The 15,265-nt window shown below is 42.0% G+C and overlaps 1 protein-coding gene across 1 annotated transcript; it reads right to left on the bottom strand.

Moving 5' to 3' along the window:
- Positions 1-460: 460 nt before the first annotated feature.
- LOC121866121 lies at positions 461-14,894 on the bottom strand (the record flags this gene model as incomplete). The annotated part of the gene is given in 4 exon segments (XM_042365717.1): positions 461-573; positions 2,719-2,996; positions 14,484-14,653; positions 14,771-14,894. Coding segments are annotated over 4 exon segments (685 nt in total), but the record flags the coding sequence as incomplete, so codon positions are not given.
- Positions 14,895-15,265: the final 371 nt, after the last annotated feature.

Genomic DNA, 15,265 nt, shown 5'->3' with positions numbered 1-15,265 from the left:
CCATTATTAAAAAGAAAAAGAAAAACAAAAGTAGTAGTAGTAGTTGTTGTAGTAGGTGTGTATATGTGTGCGTGAAAGACACAAAAAAGAGGGATAAGCAGAAGAAAATCTAAAAGATAGAAAAATAAAGAGAGAGACGGCCGAGAAAGATCAAGCGACAAGAAGAAATAGGAAAGAATAATCAGAAATATTAATAGGAATGAAATGGGATTACGACCCTAAAACATTATAATACTAAACGCTAAAGCTAATCATTCCTGACACTATTTTTTTTTCCGACAGGAGGTCAAGAGGTCACCTGTCTAGACAATGAAGCACCCGAGAGGTCAAAGGTTACACGGTGTGAATCATTGAGAACTGTTTTTATTATTGTTTTACTATTGACGTAGTTTGATAGCCACTATTATGACACACACACACACACACACACACACACACACACACACACACACACACTTACCTTCATCATCTGAGCCGATCATAGCGTAGCGGGTAAAGCCAAATAGATCTCTCTCAGTACCCAGACCAAACCCGTCCTTAGTCCACTGTAGGTGACCGACCTTGTTGATGACTCTGTGGAGGGGATGGGTACCAGGGTAGGGGAAGAGGGATGGGTACCAGGGTAGGAGTGAGGGAGAGGTACCAGGATGGGGGAGAAAGAAAAGGGGTGTGGCAGGGGAAAGATGGGGGGACGAGAGAGAATGGCAAAAAATTACAAAATAACAAATTGTAAAAGAGGAAGATGACACAAAAGACCATAAAGCAACAGGAAAAACAAAAGATAAAAGAAGATAATTAGAAGATAAGAAAATAAGAAAATTGAAAAAGAACAAAAGAAAAAGGCAAAAAAGGATAACAGGGAAATTGAATAAAAATTGTGATTAGACAGTAAAAGAAAAGTAATGATAATGAATGGATAAAAGTGGCAGAAGAGGAACAGAACATGTAGAGACAAAAGGGAGAGAGAGAGAGAAATATACATTAGTGTATCGTCAACATTTACACAAACGGACAGCAACCAAAAATTACAGTAATTATCGTACTAACAGAACATCATCGCCTCACTCAAACAATTACATATATTTTCACATCAAAGTATAAAAAATATCGAAAAATTTTATTCAAAAATAACATTTTTCATAAAAGTATTTAAATTTAATGAACAGTATTAAATTATTTCAAATTACATAAAATTTACAAAAAATCACATATAATCTATTAAAATATTTCAAATGACTTACAAAGATTATCAGAAAAAAATACAAAAATGTCTTCACGACTTTCAAAAACTACTTCGAGAAACAAGACATAAAATTAAAAATCACTTTAAAAAATCGACCATAGCAAAAAAAAAAATAAATAAAATCAACCGTAAAAGAAACATGAACGTCTCCTAAGCAATAACAACAACAATAACAACACCAACAACAACAACAATAACAACAACAACAACAGCCAACAACAGCTAACAACAACAGCAATAACAACAACAGCAACACAACAACAACCAACAGCAACAACAATAACAACAACAACCAACACCAAACAACAACAACAACAACAATAACAACACCAACAACAACAACAATAACAAAATCTGGAAACAACACAAATAAACCCTGAAAGGACTTGTCACAATACCTGTACACAAACACTTTATTAAAATATACCAAAAAATAAGACAAATAAAAGAAATCTCATAAAAGTTCTCCTCAAGAATAAAAAAAAGTACAAAAACTAATAAAATACCATAAAATAAAATTTATCCTGACACCAGCATAAAATATCTAGAACACGACGAAAAATACTAAAATTAAATTTATACCAGCATAAATATCCCAAGACAAACGAACAAAAACTAAAAAAACAAAAACAAAACAGGACTTAACACTACAAAAAACCTGGTCCATCAACTTACAAAACTCCAAAATACAGAAAAAACTAAAAGAAACGTAAAAAACCACAAAAACCAAAAACTATCGTAAAAACCATCAATAAAAACCGGAATAAAACTTAGAATACGATAAACACAATATACTGACGTCGCTCTATTAAAAAAAATTGCAATACTTCTCGTAAAAATATAAATATAGAGAAAGGAAAAAAACATGTGACTATCAGTTTGATTAATGAGAAACGACAACATCTATAAAATATAAGGGTCAATCAAACATGCAAATCAAAGAGTGGTCATTAAAGCAGAAGGTACCAGCCAGTCAGAGCTTAAAGGTGTGAAGGCAGAGCAACTGGAGGAGGAGGAGGAGGTGGTAGTGGTGGTGGTGGCGTCAACACAGAATCAACAGGGACAACACAGCACCGGGAAGGGTCTCAACACAGCACCAAGAACAACATAACACCAAGGGGGAAACACAGCGTCAAGGGCAACACAGCACCGGGAAGGGTCTCAACACAGCACCAAGAACAACATAACACCAAGGGGGAAACACAGCGTCAAGGGCAACACAGCACCGGGAAGGGTCTCAACACAGCACCAAGAACAACATAACACCAAGAGGGCAACACAGCGTCAAGGACAACACAGGACCAGGAAAGGTCTCAACACAGCACCAAGAACAACATAGCAACAGGGCCAACTCAACACCAAAGACAACACCGGAAAAGGTCTCAACACAGCACCAAGGAGAACACAGCAACGGGGGAGGTCTTACAACAGCAGCAGAAAGAACGATAACACAGCAAGTAGGAGTGATGACTTACCTGCAGGGTAACACAGCCGTGGAGCCCACCACAGCAGTCTGCGGTGTGGGCTGTGTGGCGAAGTGCTGTGCCCCTTCCCTGCCGTGGATCTGTATCGCTGACCCGCCCATACCGGGACCCAGTTGCACGTCTTTCTTCACTCCTACAGCTGCCCCAGGACTCCCTGCCGCCTCCTGTTGATGGATGCCTGCTGCCCACATGGCCCCGACGCCCACGTACGCCCACGATGACCAAAGCACCCACGCCCATACCCAGGATATCCACCAGGTAAACATGGCCTGTGGAGAGAAGAAGCTGCGTGTTAGTGAACCGTTGAGGAAAATGTTCTTAACAATGTCCTGTTGTATTACTGTTTTATCTTTAAGGTGAAGGAAAATATTTATCTTCTATTATTATTATTATTATTATTACTGTAAAGTTTGTTATTGTTGTTGTTACTACTACTACTACTACTACTACTAATAATAATAATAATAATAATATTATCATCATTATTATCTAACCATAAATGATAATCTTGTGTTTTTCTCGTTACTTGTCGTTATCTAACTTCATTTATTCCTTAAAATTATCAATTATTATCCAATTCTTTCTTCGTTTTTATTCAATTCAATTTCAATTTCAATTGTTTATTCCTTGATAGAGGAAGCGGGATCCTAGTGCTGTCACTAGGTACCCCTGTACAATGACACCAGAAGCATCTGGCAAGTGTGACAAGTATATACAGTATAAATATTATAAAGGGGCTTACTAAAGCCTAAGGAAGGAAGGATGTTCCTTTAACACATAATCAATATTATTTACATAATATCTGGCCAGTATGGGGAGGATCATCGTGTCTCCGTCAGGGGGTCGTGGAGTGGTGGTCCAGCAGGCGTTGTGTGTGGGGACATCTTAGGAGGTAGTGGATAAGGGTGCTGCTGTCGGGTCTTCTGCATAATGCACAAGAGCGTTGCTCAGGGGATGCTGGGGATACCAATCTCCCAAGCAAACTCATACCCAATGATGATACGGGCAGCAATCACGTCCCCTTTCCGCGACCCTTTCCCGTAGACGTACGAGAGGTCAGGAAGTTTACGGAGGACATCGTACCAGGTGGGCGGGGAGTCCAGGGGATGGCTGCTTCCCGAGCTTCTCTCTGTTTGCGGCCGTTTTTATTCTCTTTTTCTTTATCTAAAACGACCTTAGTTATTCCCTTCGTCTCTCTCTCTCTCTCTCTCTCTCCTGTTGTATCAATCTTCTTGCCGAGGGCTTATCACTTATTATACAGTTGTCAGGGAGAGTGAAAGACAGTGAGAGAGAGAGAGAGAGAGAGAGAGAGAGTGAAGGAAGAGGTAGGTAAGTGAGGTGTTGGTTCTGACGTCCACAAGGAGTCTACAGGTCGGTAGAGATACAGGCCAGGTGAGGTAGACTCCAGGTAGAGAGACAGAGGGAGGTAGGCCAGGTGAGGTAGAAGCACACAACAAGGAATACAAACATGCACAGTACAAGTAAATAGAGAGGGAAGCTGATGGTAATAAATTTAGCGGTTATGGTATCAGTTTTAGCGGCTATCAGATCTAGCGGTTATTATCCCAGATTGATCGGTTATTTAACACTGGTGGTTTACTGCAGAAGCGTAGTTGTGATTTTATATCTGTACGTCCCTTAGAGAATCTCGGTTCATGGGATTCAATATAGATTCGACTCTTTTTATTAAGCAATCGAAAACGAAATGGTATATAAGTGTTACAGATAATATATTCCCCAGACACAAACCATCTAAGGAAACCCATTACACGACTCGTAACTCTAACACAACAAGTATCTGGTAAGGACAGCACGTATTTCAACACGTATTTTCATTACAGAAGTTCTATTGAATTTATTAATAACACAATTCCGTTTACCAATAGAGAGAGAGAATGTCAAGTTAGGCGTAACTCAGACTAAAGAGAACGTAGATGGGAGGGCAGTGAAGGCCACCAGTGAAATATAGAGCAGCGTAGACCACGACAGATCCCTCACTCACACACACACACACACACACACACACACACACACACACCCTGCATTAAAATTGAACACGACCTATCTTGTGAATGTTGAGGGTGGGTCGTGTGTGGTAGAGAAGGTCGTTCATTGTGGTTCTCTGGCAGTCTCTTGATGAACCAGTGGAACAATTGAAACGGTTCATGGTGGGTTCTCGGGAAGGCAAGGATGACTGTTCACGATATATGAGAGATTATACATAACAATTAGAAGAATAAAGAATAAACATGAAAGAAGAACAAAAAGAAAAATAATAAGAAAGATAAAGAAAGAAGAGAAAAGAAGAAACATGAAAAAAGAAGAGAAGAAACATGAGGAAAGAAGAAACAAAGAACAAGAAACAAGCACCACCACAACACATTCAATGACGTCATCAAGTGAAGCCTCAACTCAGTGTCCAGATAAACGAGAACCTTGATTTAAGATTCCTGGCGACTCTTCAAGGTGGCGTGACGCAGTGACCACATAATGCCTGGAGGACAGCTGCGGGGAATAATATTTGTGCTTCTACCATAGCTATTACTTCTGTCTGTTTTAGCCTAGGACATCATAGTGGTGCTGCTGACCACACAGACGCCATAAAGATTGTCAACTATAAGGGAGTGAAACACATGCACCACCATGTTGCCTATAAAGGTTTAGGTTCACTCAAACACAGACCCTGGCTCCCAACACGAGTTTCATTGACAAAAACGCCAGCAACATTCTTGGCTCTCGTCTTGCCTCTCAAGAGCTGCACATGTACAACCTTTGGGATATATTTGGAGGATGTCTGTAAACCTTACGCCCGCAGCACTTAGGTCTATGATCACGTGGTGCACAAGTTACCATCCCCGAGGGTGTCTGTAGATGAGGCAGTGAACACTACTGATCCACTGTCATTTCCAACACACACACACTATATATACAGTATATATATATATATATATATATATATATATATATATATATATATATATATATATATATATATATATATATATATATATATATATATATATATAGAGGGAGGGAGAAGAGTAACAAGAGGAAAACACTCCAACAGAATATACAAAATAACATGTAAAAAATATAGACAAAAAAGAAGAGAGAGCAAATAGAGGTTGTAAAACTATCCAACACGAGTCAGAAAAGTCACCAAAAAGTGGAACAAAAGCTAAGGCAGTGAGATTGTTTTGGAAAAAGTTTCTGGGGAAAGATTTCAGTACAGAAATGTGTTGAGAAATAGTGTGAGATAGATTTCTGTGAGTGAGAGACTTGAGAATGTATTCGGAGTGTTTGAAGTATTCTTGGAAAAAGATTCTGGATCCTGGAAATCCCTGCAAGTATTTGGAATTTTATGTCAGTGTTCACAAGATGCTGGCACAAATATATATGTATATATATATATATATATATATATATATATATATATATATATATTCTAATTCACATTTGTTTAAATTGCTGTTAAGAAAAAAGTGTCAACAATTCTGGAAAACTGAAAATAGATTTTAACTACAATAGTAATAGAAAATGAAACTACTTATAAGGGAGAATGCATTAGGTCAACATTTGTCCACAACAAGTGGTTATATCTGACGGTAAAGACTATGATTAAAACTTGAGAGAGAGAGGGACCTCGCCCTCACCACTTGAGCCTTAATAAATAATGACAACAAAGAACTATCTTATATATAATACATCCATATTTACTTCCATTATAAACAGTATTCCACTTGCTATTCACGTCCATTACTTTACGTTATATTTACGTTAAATATTTGACGTTTGTGTTCAGTACTTTAACTTATTTTTTCGTCAATTATCCTTCCCTATATTTTTGGTATATCATATTTACATTATTCATTAGTACTTACATTATTTTCCTTGTATTTACTTTCATCATAACATTACATCATTGTGTTTACATTACTTAATGCTGTCTATTTCACCTTACATCTTCCTTCATTAATTAACACTATATATATTCGTTATATAATTTTACGTTATATTTACGTTACGTTATGATGGATTATAATGTTCTACGTTACATTTACGTCCCCTTTTTATGTTATACTCTATTACGTTATATTTAAAGTATATAATACGGTATATTCACGTTAACTTACGTTATATCGCTTTACGTTATATGAATTTTTTACGGTATTTTACATAATTCTTCCTTGTATTTACACTAGTTAATTTTCAGTTATATACACTTTTACTTTTAATTATACACTTTTCATTATATTACTTACCTTCATTATACACTTTTCATTATATTACTTTACTCTTCATTATACACTTTTCATTATATTACTTTACTCTTCATTATACACTTTTCATTATATTACTTTACTCTTCATTATACACTTTTCATTATATTACTTACCTTCATTATACACTTTTCATTATATTACTTTACTCTTCATTATACACTTTTCATTATATTACTTTACTCTTCATTATACACTTTTCATTATATTACTTTAATCTTCATTATACACTTTTCATTATATTACTTTACTCTTCATTATACACTTTTACTCTATTACTTAAAGCGTATTATTAGAGCTACTGTCTGTTATTCATATATTTAAGATGAAGAAGTGAATAATATGAGTAAACGTAAAAACAGACAAATTCTAACAAAGGTTCATTGATATAGAAAAAAATACCCTGAAAAAATTCTTGTACGTAAACACTAAAATTCTCCAAAAATTCCTCGAAATAAACTGGAAAATTCTCAAGAAAATTATGTCAAGTAAATAGAATAATTCTCCCCAAAAAGATGCTCTAAAGGGTATTCCAAATACTCTTAAATAATATTCCTGAAGGTAGTCGCAAAAAAAATATTCCCAGATTAACATTAAGTACATATTCTAAAAAAACTCAAAATATATTCCGAAATATACTCAAACTACATAATGAAAATACTAAAAAAAATATATTCCATATTCATCCAAAAATTAGGGTTAACGACCTAGTTGACTCGTATGGTCGTAAGATAGTCAAGACGTTCATGAATGGATGGTTGGACTGGTCATTCATGGCGGGTTACAAAAATAAGACTCCGAACAGTACAGCACTTATCATCAAGTCTGTAACGCCCAAATGGCTTCTGATTCTCGGCTTTCGTTTTGCTCTCATGTCTCAACAGCCAGCCAATGATGTCTGTACCACCACAGACATAACGCTGGAAAGGACAGCCAAGGGTGTCTGTCTGTACAATCACACGGACATAACACTGACATAGACGGTCAAGGGTATCCGTCTGTACAATCACACGGACATAACACTGACATAGACGACAGCCCTGTCATTCACGACGGAGGATACAAAGACTGAAAAATTCTTCTCTTGTACCCCATCTGAGAGACCCAAGTGGCTGGAGGCTCTTGGCCCGTGTAGCCCCTGAGACTCAACAGCCGGCCACAAGAGACTCCTCCAACCAGGGTAAGAATGTGTGGCTTATTCTTAACACTTGAGGTTTTGAGGAGAGGTGACAGGTATGTTATCTGGGGGAGTGTTTAGTAGAGGCAGTGTGGCCACGTCATTACTTTGATGTGTGTGTTGTGACTGTGTGAGTTATACCTTGTGGGGATGAAGAGGTGAAAGGAAGATGAGGAGGAAGGGCAGGAGGACGGGGGAGGAGAGGAAGAGGAGGACAGAAAGAGAAGATGAAGAGGAGGAGAGAGTGGGGGAGGAGAAAGAGGAGAGGAAGAGAAGGAGATGGTGGGGGAGAAGGAAGAGGAAAAAGGATATTAATGGGTATATAGACAAAAAGGATAAGAATAATAATCTTTGGATGAGATTTTCGGTTCAGTACCTGATGGACTGGACGCCATTTGTACCATTCAGTGTCACGTTCGGCGGCACACGATAAAATACTGGTAGACTGGCACTGATATGTCCAGGGCCAAGGATCACGGTCTCAGAGGCTCGTAAGATGAATACTCCTGGTGACTTTAGTTAAAATACAAAAATAACGTTAACAATACCATCAAAATTAAGAGATTGTGTGTGTGTGTGTGTGTGTGTGTGTGTGTGTTCTTTATTCATTTCCACAGTTTTGAAGCTAAAGATAAAATTTGGTAGGGAGGTGCGGGTGGTCTGGAGGATAGTCGTGCACTGTCTCCCGTCTCGTAACTGATACAAAATAAACGTATCTAATTAAGGTCCAATCTCAATGTTATGTTTGTGCTTCAACTAAAAAGTCATGTACATTCAGAGAGCTTCAGTCAAGAGCATCAGTCATCCACACACAAGTCTTTCATCGTGTGTGGCAGGAGTGTGAAGTGTAAAGTGTTCTGAAGTATGAAGTCATTAAGTGTAAAGTAATATGACAGATAAAATATGAAGGTTAAGGTGTTAAGTGAGAAGTGTTAGGAAATGATAAGTGTAGTGTTAAGTGTCAATTATTAAGTGTGAGGAGAGATTCAGTATACAAACATATCTGGTCTCTCTCTCTCTCTCTCTCTCTCTCTCTCTCTCTCTCTCTCTCTCTCTCTCCTCTTCCCAGTTACTTTACATAAAAATTTACGGTAAAGCAGAAAAGCTGGAGGTGCCTCACTAACTCACGCTGACACACACTAAAACACGGCAGTCACCAGCCCTTCACCTTGTAATTGATTTATGTGCAACTACAAGTGTGTGACGAGTGGCCCTGTAGTATGTGTGACGCGTGGCACTATAGGTGTGACGAGTGGCCATGTAGTGTGCGTGACGTGTGGCACTATAGGTGTGACGAGTGGCCCTGTAGTTTGTGTGACGTGTGGTACTAGAGGTGTGACGAGTGGCACTATAGGTGTGACGAGTGGCACTATAGGTGTGACGAGTGGGCCTACAGTGTGCATTACGTGTGGTGTGTGGCCCTACAGTGTGTTACGTGTGGTGTATGGCCCTGCAGTGTGTGTTACGTGTGGTGTGGTGTGTGGCCTGCAGGAAACATGTGTGTGTGGCCCACAGGCAAGCATGTGTGTGTGGCCCTGCAGGATGTGTTACGTGTGGTGTGTGGCCCTACAGTGTGTTACGTGTGGTGTATGGCCCTGCAATCTGTTACGTGTGGTGTGTGGCCCTGCAGGATGTGTTACGTGTGGTGTGTGGCCCTACAGTGTGTGTTACGTGTGGTGTGTGGCCCCACAGTGTGTGGGGCATGTGGTGTGCGGCCTGCAGTGTGTTACGTGTGGTGTGTGTGGCCCTGCAGTGTGTGTTAGCATGTGGTGTGTGGCCCTGCAGTGTGTTATGTGTGGTGTGTGTCCCTGCAGGATGTGTTACGTGTGGTGTGTGGCCCCACAGTGTGTTACGTGTGGTAGTGGCCCTGCAATGTGTTACGTGTGGTGTGTGGCCCTGCAGGTGTGTTATGTGTGGTGTGTGGCCCACAGTGTGTGTACATGTGTGGTGTGTGACCATTCAGTGTGTTGTGTATACATTTGACAGAGTACCGCATCAGAGGCTTGAGAAAAATTAAGGCTCGGTATCGAGGGAAAGTTTTAAATTGGATAAAATCATGGTTCACCGATAGAACGCAGAGGGTCAGTTTAGATGGTGTTAAATCTGAGTGGGGTCGTGTAAACAGTGGGGTTCCCCAGGGTTCAGTACTAGGCCCTCTTGTTCTATCTACATAAACGATCTAGATACTGGGATCAGCAGTGACATAAGCAAGTTGCGGATGACACCAAAATAGGGCGGCAGATTAATTCAGGGCAGGATGCAAATGCATTACAGGAGGGTCTAAATAAACTGCAGGGGTTGGTCTGAAAAATGGCAAATGAAATTCAACACCAGCAAGTGCAGCGTACTTAATATTGGAAGAACAAATACTGTCAATGTTACAGCCTTAACAACATCAACCTAGAAGTCGACTTGTGAAAAGAGACCGGTACTTTGTAAATGGACTGCGTTAATGTTCGAAATAAGGCAAACCAGAGTATTGGGTTTTATATCACAAAGTGTAAGTAATAAGAGTGCAGAGGTCTTGGCCAACTATATCTTGCGCTAGTCAGGCCGCACCTCGATTATGCAGTTCAGTTCTGGTGCCCTTATTATAGAATGGATATCAATTCACTAGAGTCGGTGCAGCGAAGAATGACGAAAATGATTCCGGGACTTAGAAACCTTCCATATCAGGATAGGTTAAAGAAACTAAACTTGCATTCCCTAGAAAGACGAAGAGTGCGGGGAGATATGATAGAAGTATTCAAGTGGGTGAAAGGAATCAATAAAGGTGATATAGATAAAGTTCTTATAATATCCGAGCAGGATAGGACTCGGAACAACGGATTCAAGTTGGATAAGTTTAGGTTTAGGAGGGAGATAGGAAGGAACTGGTTTACAAATAGGGTGGTGGACGAGTGGAACAAGCTTAGCAACTTTGTAGTAAGTGCGGGAACGCTGGAAAGTTTCAAAGGGAGGCTGGATAGATTCATGGATGATAGAGAGTAGTAGTAACTCTCGACAGGAGCTGCCATGCACAGACCAACCGGCCTATTGCAGACTCCTTATTTTCTTATGTTCTTATGTTACGTGTGACACTACAGTTGTTACTAGCGTCCCCGCGGATGTGTATATTACAAGCGGTGCCCTACCGGTGTGTCACGTTACGTGCGGGGGACGCAGGCATGTGACGTGATAGGTAACTGCAGGTGTGTGACGGGTGGCCTACAAGTGTAACGGGTGGCCCTAAGGGTGACGGATGGCCCAAAAGGTGTGACGGGTGGTCCGACAGGTGTTACGAGTAGCTTTACAGGTGTTACAGGTGACCCTACAGGTGGGTAACATTTTGTGGACTCTTCTTCCGTAAGTAATTTATACTTTATACTTTATATTTCATGAATTATCTACATAATAGTCACCTCTCAGACAATTGGAGCGATCGTCATCAAACTAGGCAGGTATGGGCACGGTACCCAGGCCCCAGGACTGCGCCAATACCATCAATATTTTACCCTCTTTCCTCTTCATACACGGTACGACAACTGCGACCCCAGATAGCTGCCCCTGCCAGGTGTATAACAATCCCCTCTTGGAGAGATAAGTACAGCTCAGAAACCACTGATAGGATTAGTTGTGTTACAGAACCGCCTCCGTGACCTTACTAGAGATTAGATTCTTGAAGGTGTGTGTGTGTGTGATATGTTATCGTGACCTAGGAAAAACGTATACTGTATATACGCATAAACATAATGTTCAGTCATGTTTTATATAAACACTTAAACACACACACACACACACACACACACACACACACACCTCTGCCTTAGAGTTCTCAACACCCACCAGGGAGCCAATGGGAGAGAGGTGGCGACCAGACATTAGGTAAGTCATATATGAGAGGATTTAACATGATGTTTCTTACACGTGATGGACCACGACACAGAGGCTGGATGGTATATCACTTTCCATCTATCCATTTACCTGTTTCTCTCTATCCATTTACCTGTCAAGATATCCAGCGGTAGAGGGACAGAGAGGATGGGAACAATGCAGAGTGGAACAACTAAAGGTGAGTGTTGTGTAGGAGGGCAGCTTACTGTGTGTCTTGGCGGGGGAGGAGGGTATTAACCTAATCCAGCCACATGACAGCCGCCCACATCCTGTCCTCTGTCTTGGCCAAATTATATTTCTACCTGCCTTTATTATAAGCTACATCTTTAAATGTTTTTAGTAATGATTATGGCAGTAATAATAGTAATAATAATGATAATAATAATAATGACTATAGCTCAGTGAGAACAATAGTCACACAAATGGTTCTGGTTTGAACCCTGGCCGGAGTATGGACTGGCATCTTGTAAACTACTAGGTAAGAGAGGAGGCCAAACAGATGATCAATTTAGTGGTAAATCAAGTAGGTTCATTTTGGGGGCATAAAACTTGAATGTTTGGGCATTTGTTTCAGATTATTGACTTGCGTGATACAATTGTTTGTTGAAAGAGAGAGAGAGAGAGAGAGAGAGAGAGAGAGAGAGAGAGAGAGAGAGAGAGAGAGATTTTGGCCAACTTAAGGATCGGAGTGTCATATAATTCCTAACAAATGAAAGTTCCACAGTAAGAGAAATTCATCAACACTGGTTGGAGCATGACACAGTCAGCTCTCATATAACATGGTGGGTCAAGGAGTTCAAGCGTAGGCACAAGACACTTAATGATGACCCCGGTCAGGTCGCCCTTCAGAGGCTACCGTCCATAATGAAGTTTCCGGCTCAGAAGCTTCATTATGGACTGAGATTCGCATTTTTACTTGTGTTGTAACCATTAACCCTCAACCTTCGGGAATGTCTATGGTTACTGCAAGATGGGTCCCCGAAAGCTCAGCGCTCAGCACGTACTTAGCAGATCTAGCCAACTTGCTGCCCCGTATAGTTAGGGGAGGTGAGAGCAGGACTCACCATCGCTGGCCTGAGACAGAGATAAATATTCGAGCAACAGCAGCACCTTTGGTCTCTGATCCCCAAGAAGCATTGAAGTCAAGCCTCAAGCTGTGAGATCATGGCCTTGACCTCCCGGGCTTACTGTTGATCCACTACCTACATCATAAAACAATGATCACCAGTGACCACCATGCTGGTCTACTGCAGAAACTAGCCAAGTTATTAGGGGTGAAACACCGAGGTCTGCTAACTACAGGTGTGCTCTGCTCCACGACCATGGGCCATTCCATAAATCTTGTGTTCACCAGACTTATGAAAACGACTATGGCTTCGAGCAACACAACCATCCTCCTTACAGTCCAGACCTGGCCTTAAGTGACCTAAGCTCCTATCACCGAGGGTTCACACCCAGGACAATGGGGAGCTGGAAGAGGATACAGGGGTGTGGTGTGATCAGTAGTTGCCTGAATTTTAAAACACCGGTACAGTAAGTTTGAAAAATACTACGCGAGTTGTGATTTTGTTGAATGATAGTGGAACAACCCTTGGGTGGACCAGCATCCTGCCAGGGTGGTGGAGTAACCCACTAGCTGCTGAATGATGGTGGAACAACCCTTGGGTGGACCAGCATCCTGCCAGGGTGGTGGAGTAACCCACTAGCTGCTGAATGATGGTGGAACAACCCTTGGGTGGACCAGCATCCTGCCAGAGTGGTGGAGTAACCCACTAGCTGCTGAATGATGGTGGAACAACCCTTGGGTGGACCAGCATCCTGCCAGGGTGGTGGAGTAACCCACTAGCTGCTGAATGATGGTGGAACAACCCTTGGGTGGACCAGCATCCTGCCAGAGTGGTGGAGTAACCCACTAGCTGCTGAATGATGGTGGAACAACCCTTGGGTGGACCAGCATCCTGCCAGGGTGGTGGAGTAACCCACTAGCTGCTGAATGATGGTGGAACAACCCTTGGGTGGACTAGCATCCTGCCAGAGTGGTGGAGTAACCCACTAGCTGCTGAATGATGGTGGAACAACCCTTGGGTGGACCAGCATCCTGCCAGGGTGGTGGAGTAACCCACTAGCTGCTGAATGATGGTGGAACAACCCTTGGGTGGACCAGCATCCTGCCAGGGTGGTGGAGTAACCCACTAGCTGCTGAATGATGGTGGAACAACCCTTGGGTGACCACAGCATCCTGCCAGGGTGGTGAGCAACCCACTACGCCGAATGATGCAGGAACAACCCTGGGTGGACCTGCTAGCATCCTGCCAGGGTGGTGGAGTAACTCATCAGTTGCCGCTGAATGATGGTGGAATAACTTGGTGGACCAGATCCACAGGGTGGTGGAGTAACCCACCATTGCTGAATGATGGTGGAATAACCTTGGGTGGACCAGCACCTGCCAGGGTGGTGAAGTTAACTTTTGGCAAATGTCTCGCACACTCTGCCAGCTGGTTACTATGATCCACACTGCCCTGCTTTCTGCTGGTGACCACATGATCCATACTGCTCCCTGCCAGCTGGTGACCATGATCCACACTGTCTCTGCCAGCTGGTGATCATGATCCATACTGTTCCCTGCCAGCTGGTGATCATGGATCTACACCGTCTCTGCCAGCTGGTGACCAGGATCCACACTGTTCTCGTTAGCTGGTGATCAAGACCACACTGTTCCCTGCCAGCTGGGTGATCATGATCCACACTGCTCCCTGCCAGCTGGTGATCAGATCCACACTGGTTCCCTGCCAGCTGGTGACCATGATCCACACTGCTCCCTGCCAGCTGGTGACCATGATCCACACTGTCTCGCTGCTGGTGACCCTACTATGATCCACACCTCGTCTCTGCTAGGCCAGGCATCAAGGATCCGCCACACTGTCTCTCAAGCAGCTGGTGATCATGATCCACACTGTTCCTGCTAGCTGGTGACCATGATCCACACTGCCCTGCCAGCTGGTGACCATGATCCACACTGGTTTCAGCTAGTCTCTGCCAGCTGGTGATCATGATCCACACTGTCTCTGCCAGCTGGTGACCATGATCCACACTGTCTCTGCCAGCTGGTGACCATGATCCACACTGTCTCTGCCAGCTGGTGACCATGATCCACACTGTCTCTGCCAGCTGGTGATCATGAGCCACACTGCCTGCACCATCAGATAAG

This window comes from Homarus americanus, unplaced genomic scaffold (genome assembly GCF_018991925.1).
Source record: "Homarus americanus isolate GMGI-L3 unplaced genomic scaffold, GMGI_Hamer_2.0 scaffold24659, whole genome shotgun sequence".
NCBI classification, from domain to species: domain Eukaryota; kingdom Metazoa; phylum Arthropoda; class Malacostraca; order Decapoda; family Nephropidae; genus Homarus; species Homarus americanus.
This window is presented reverse-complemented; position numbering and strand designations above follow the sequence as displayed.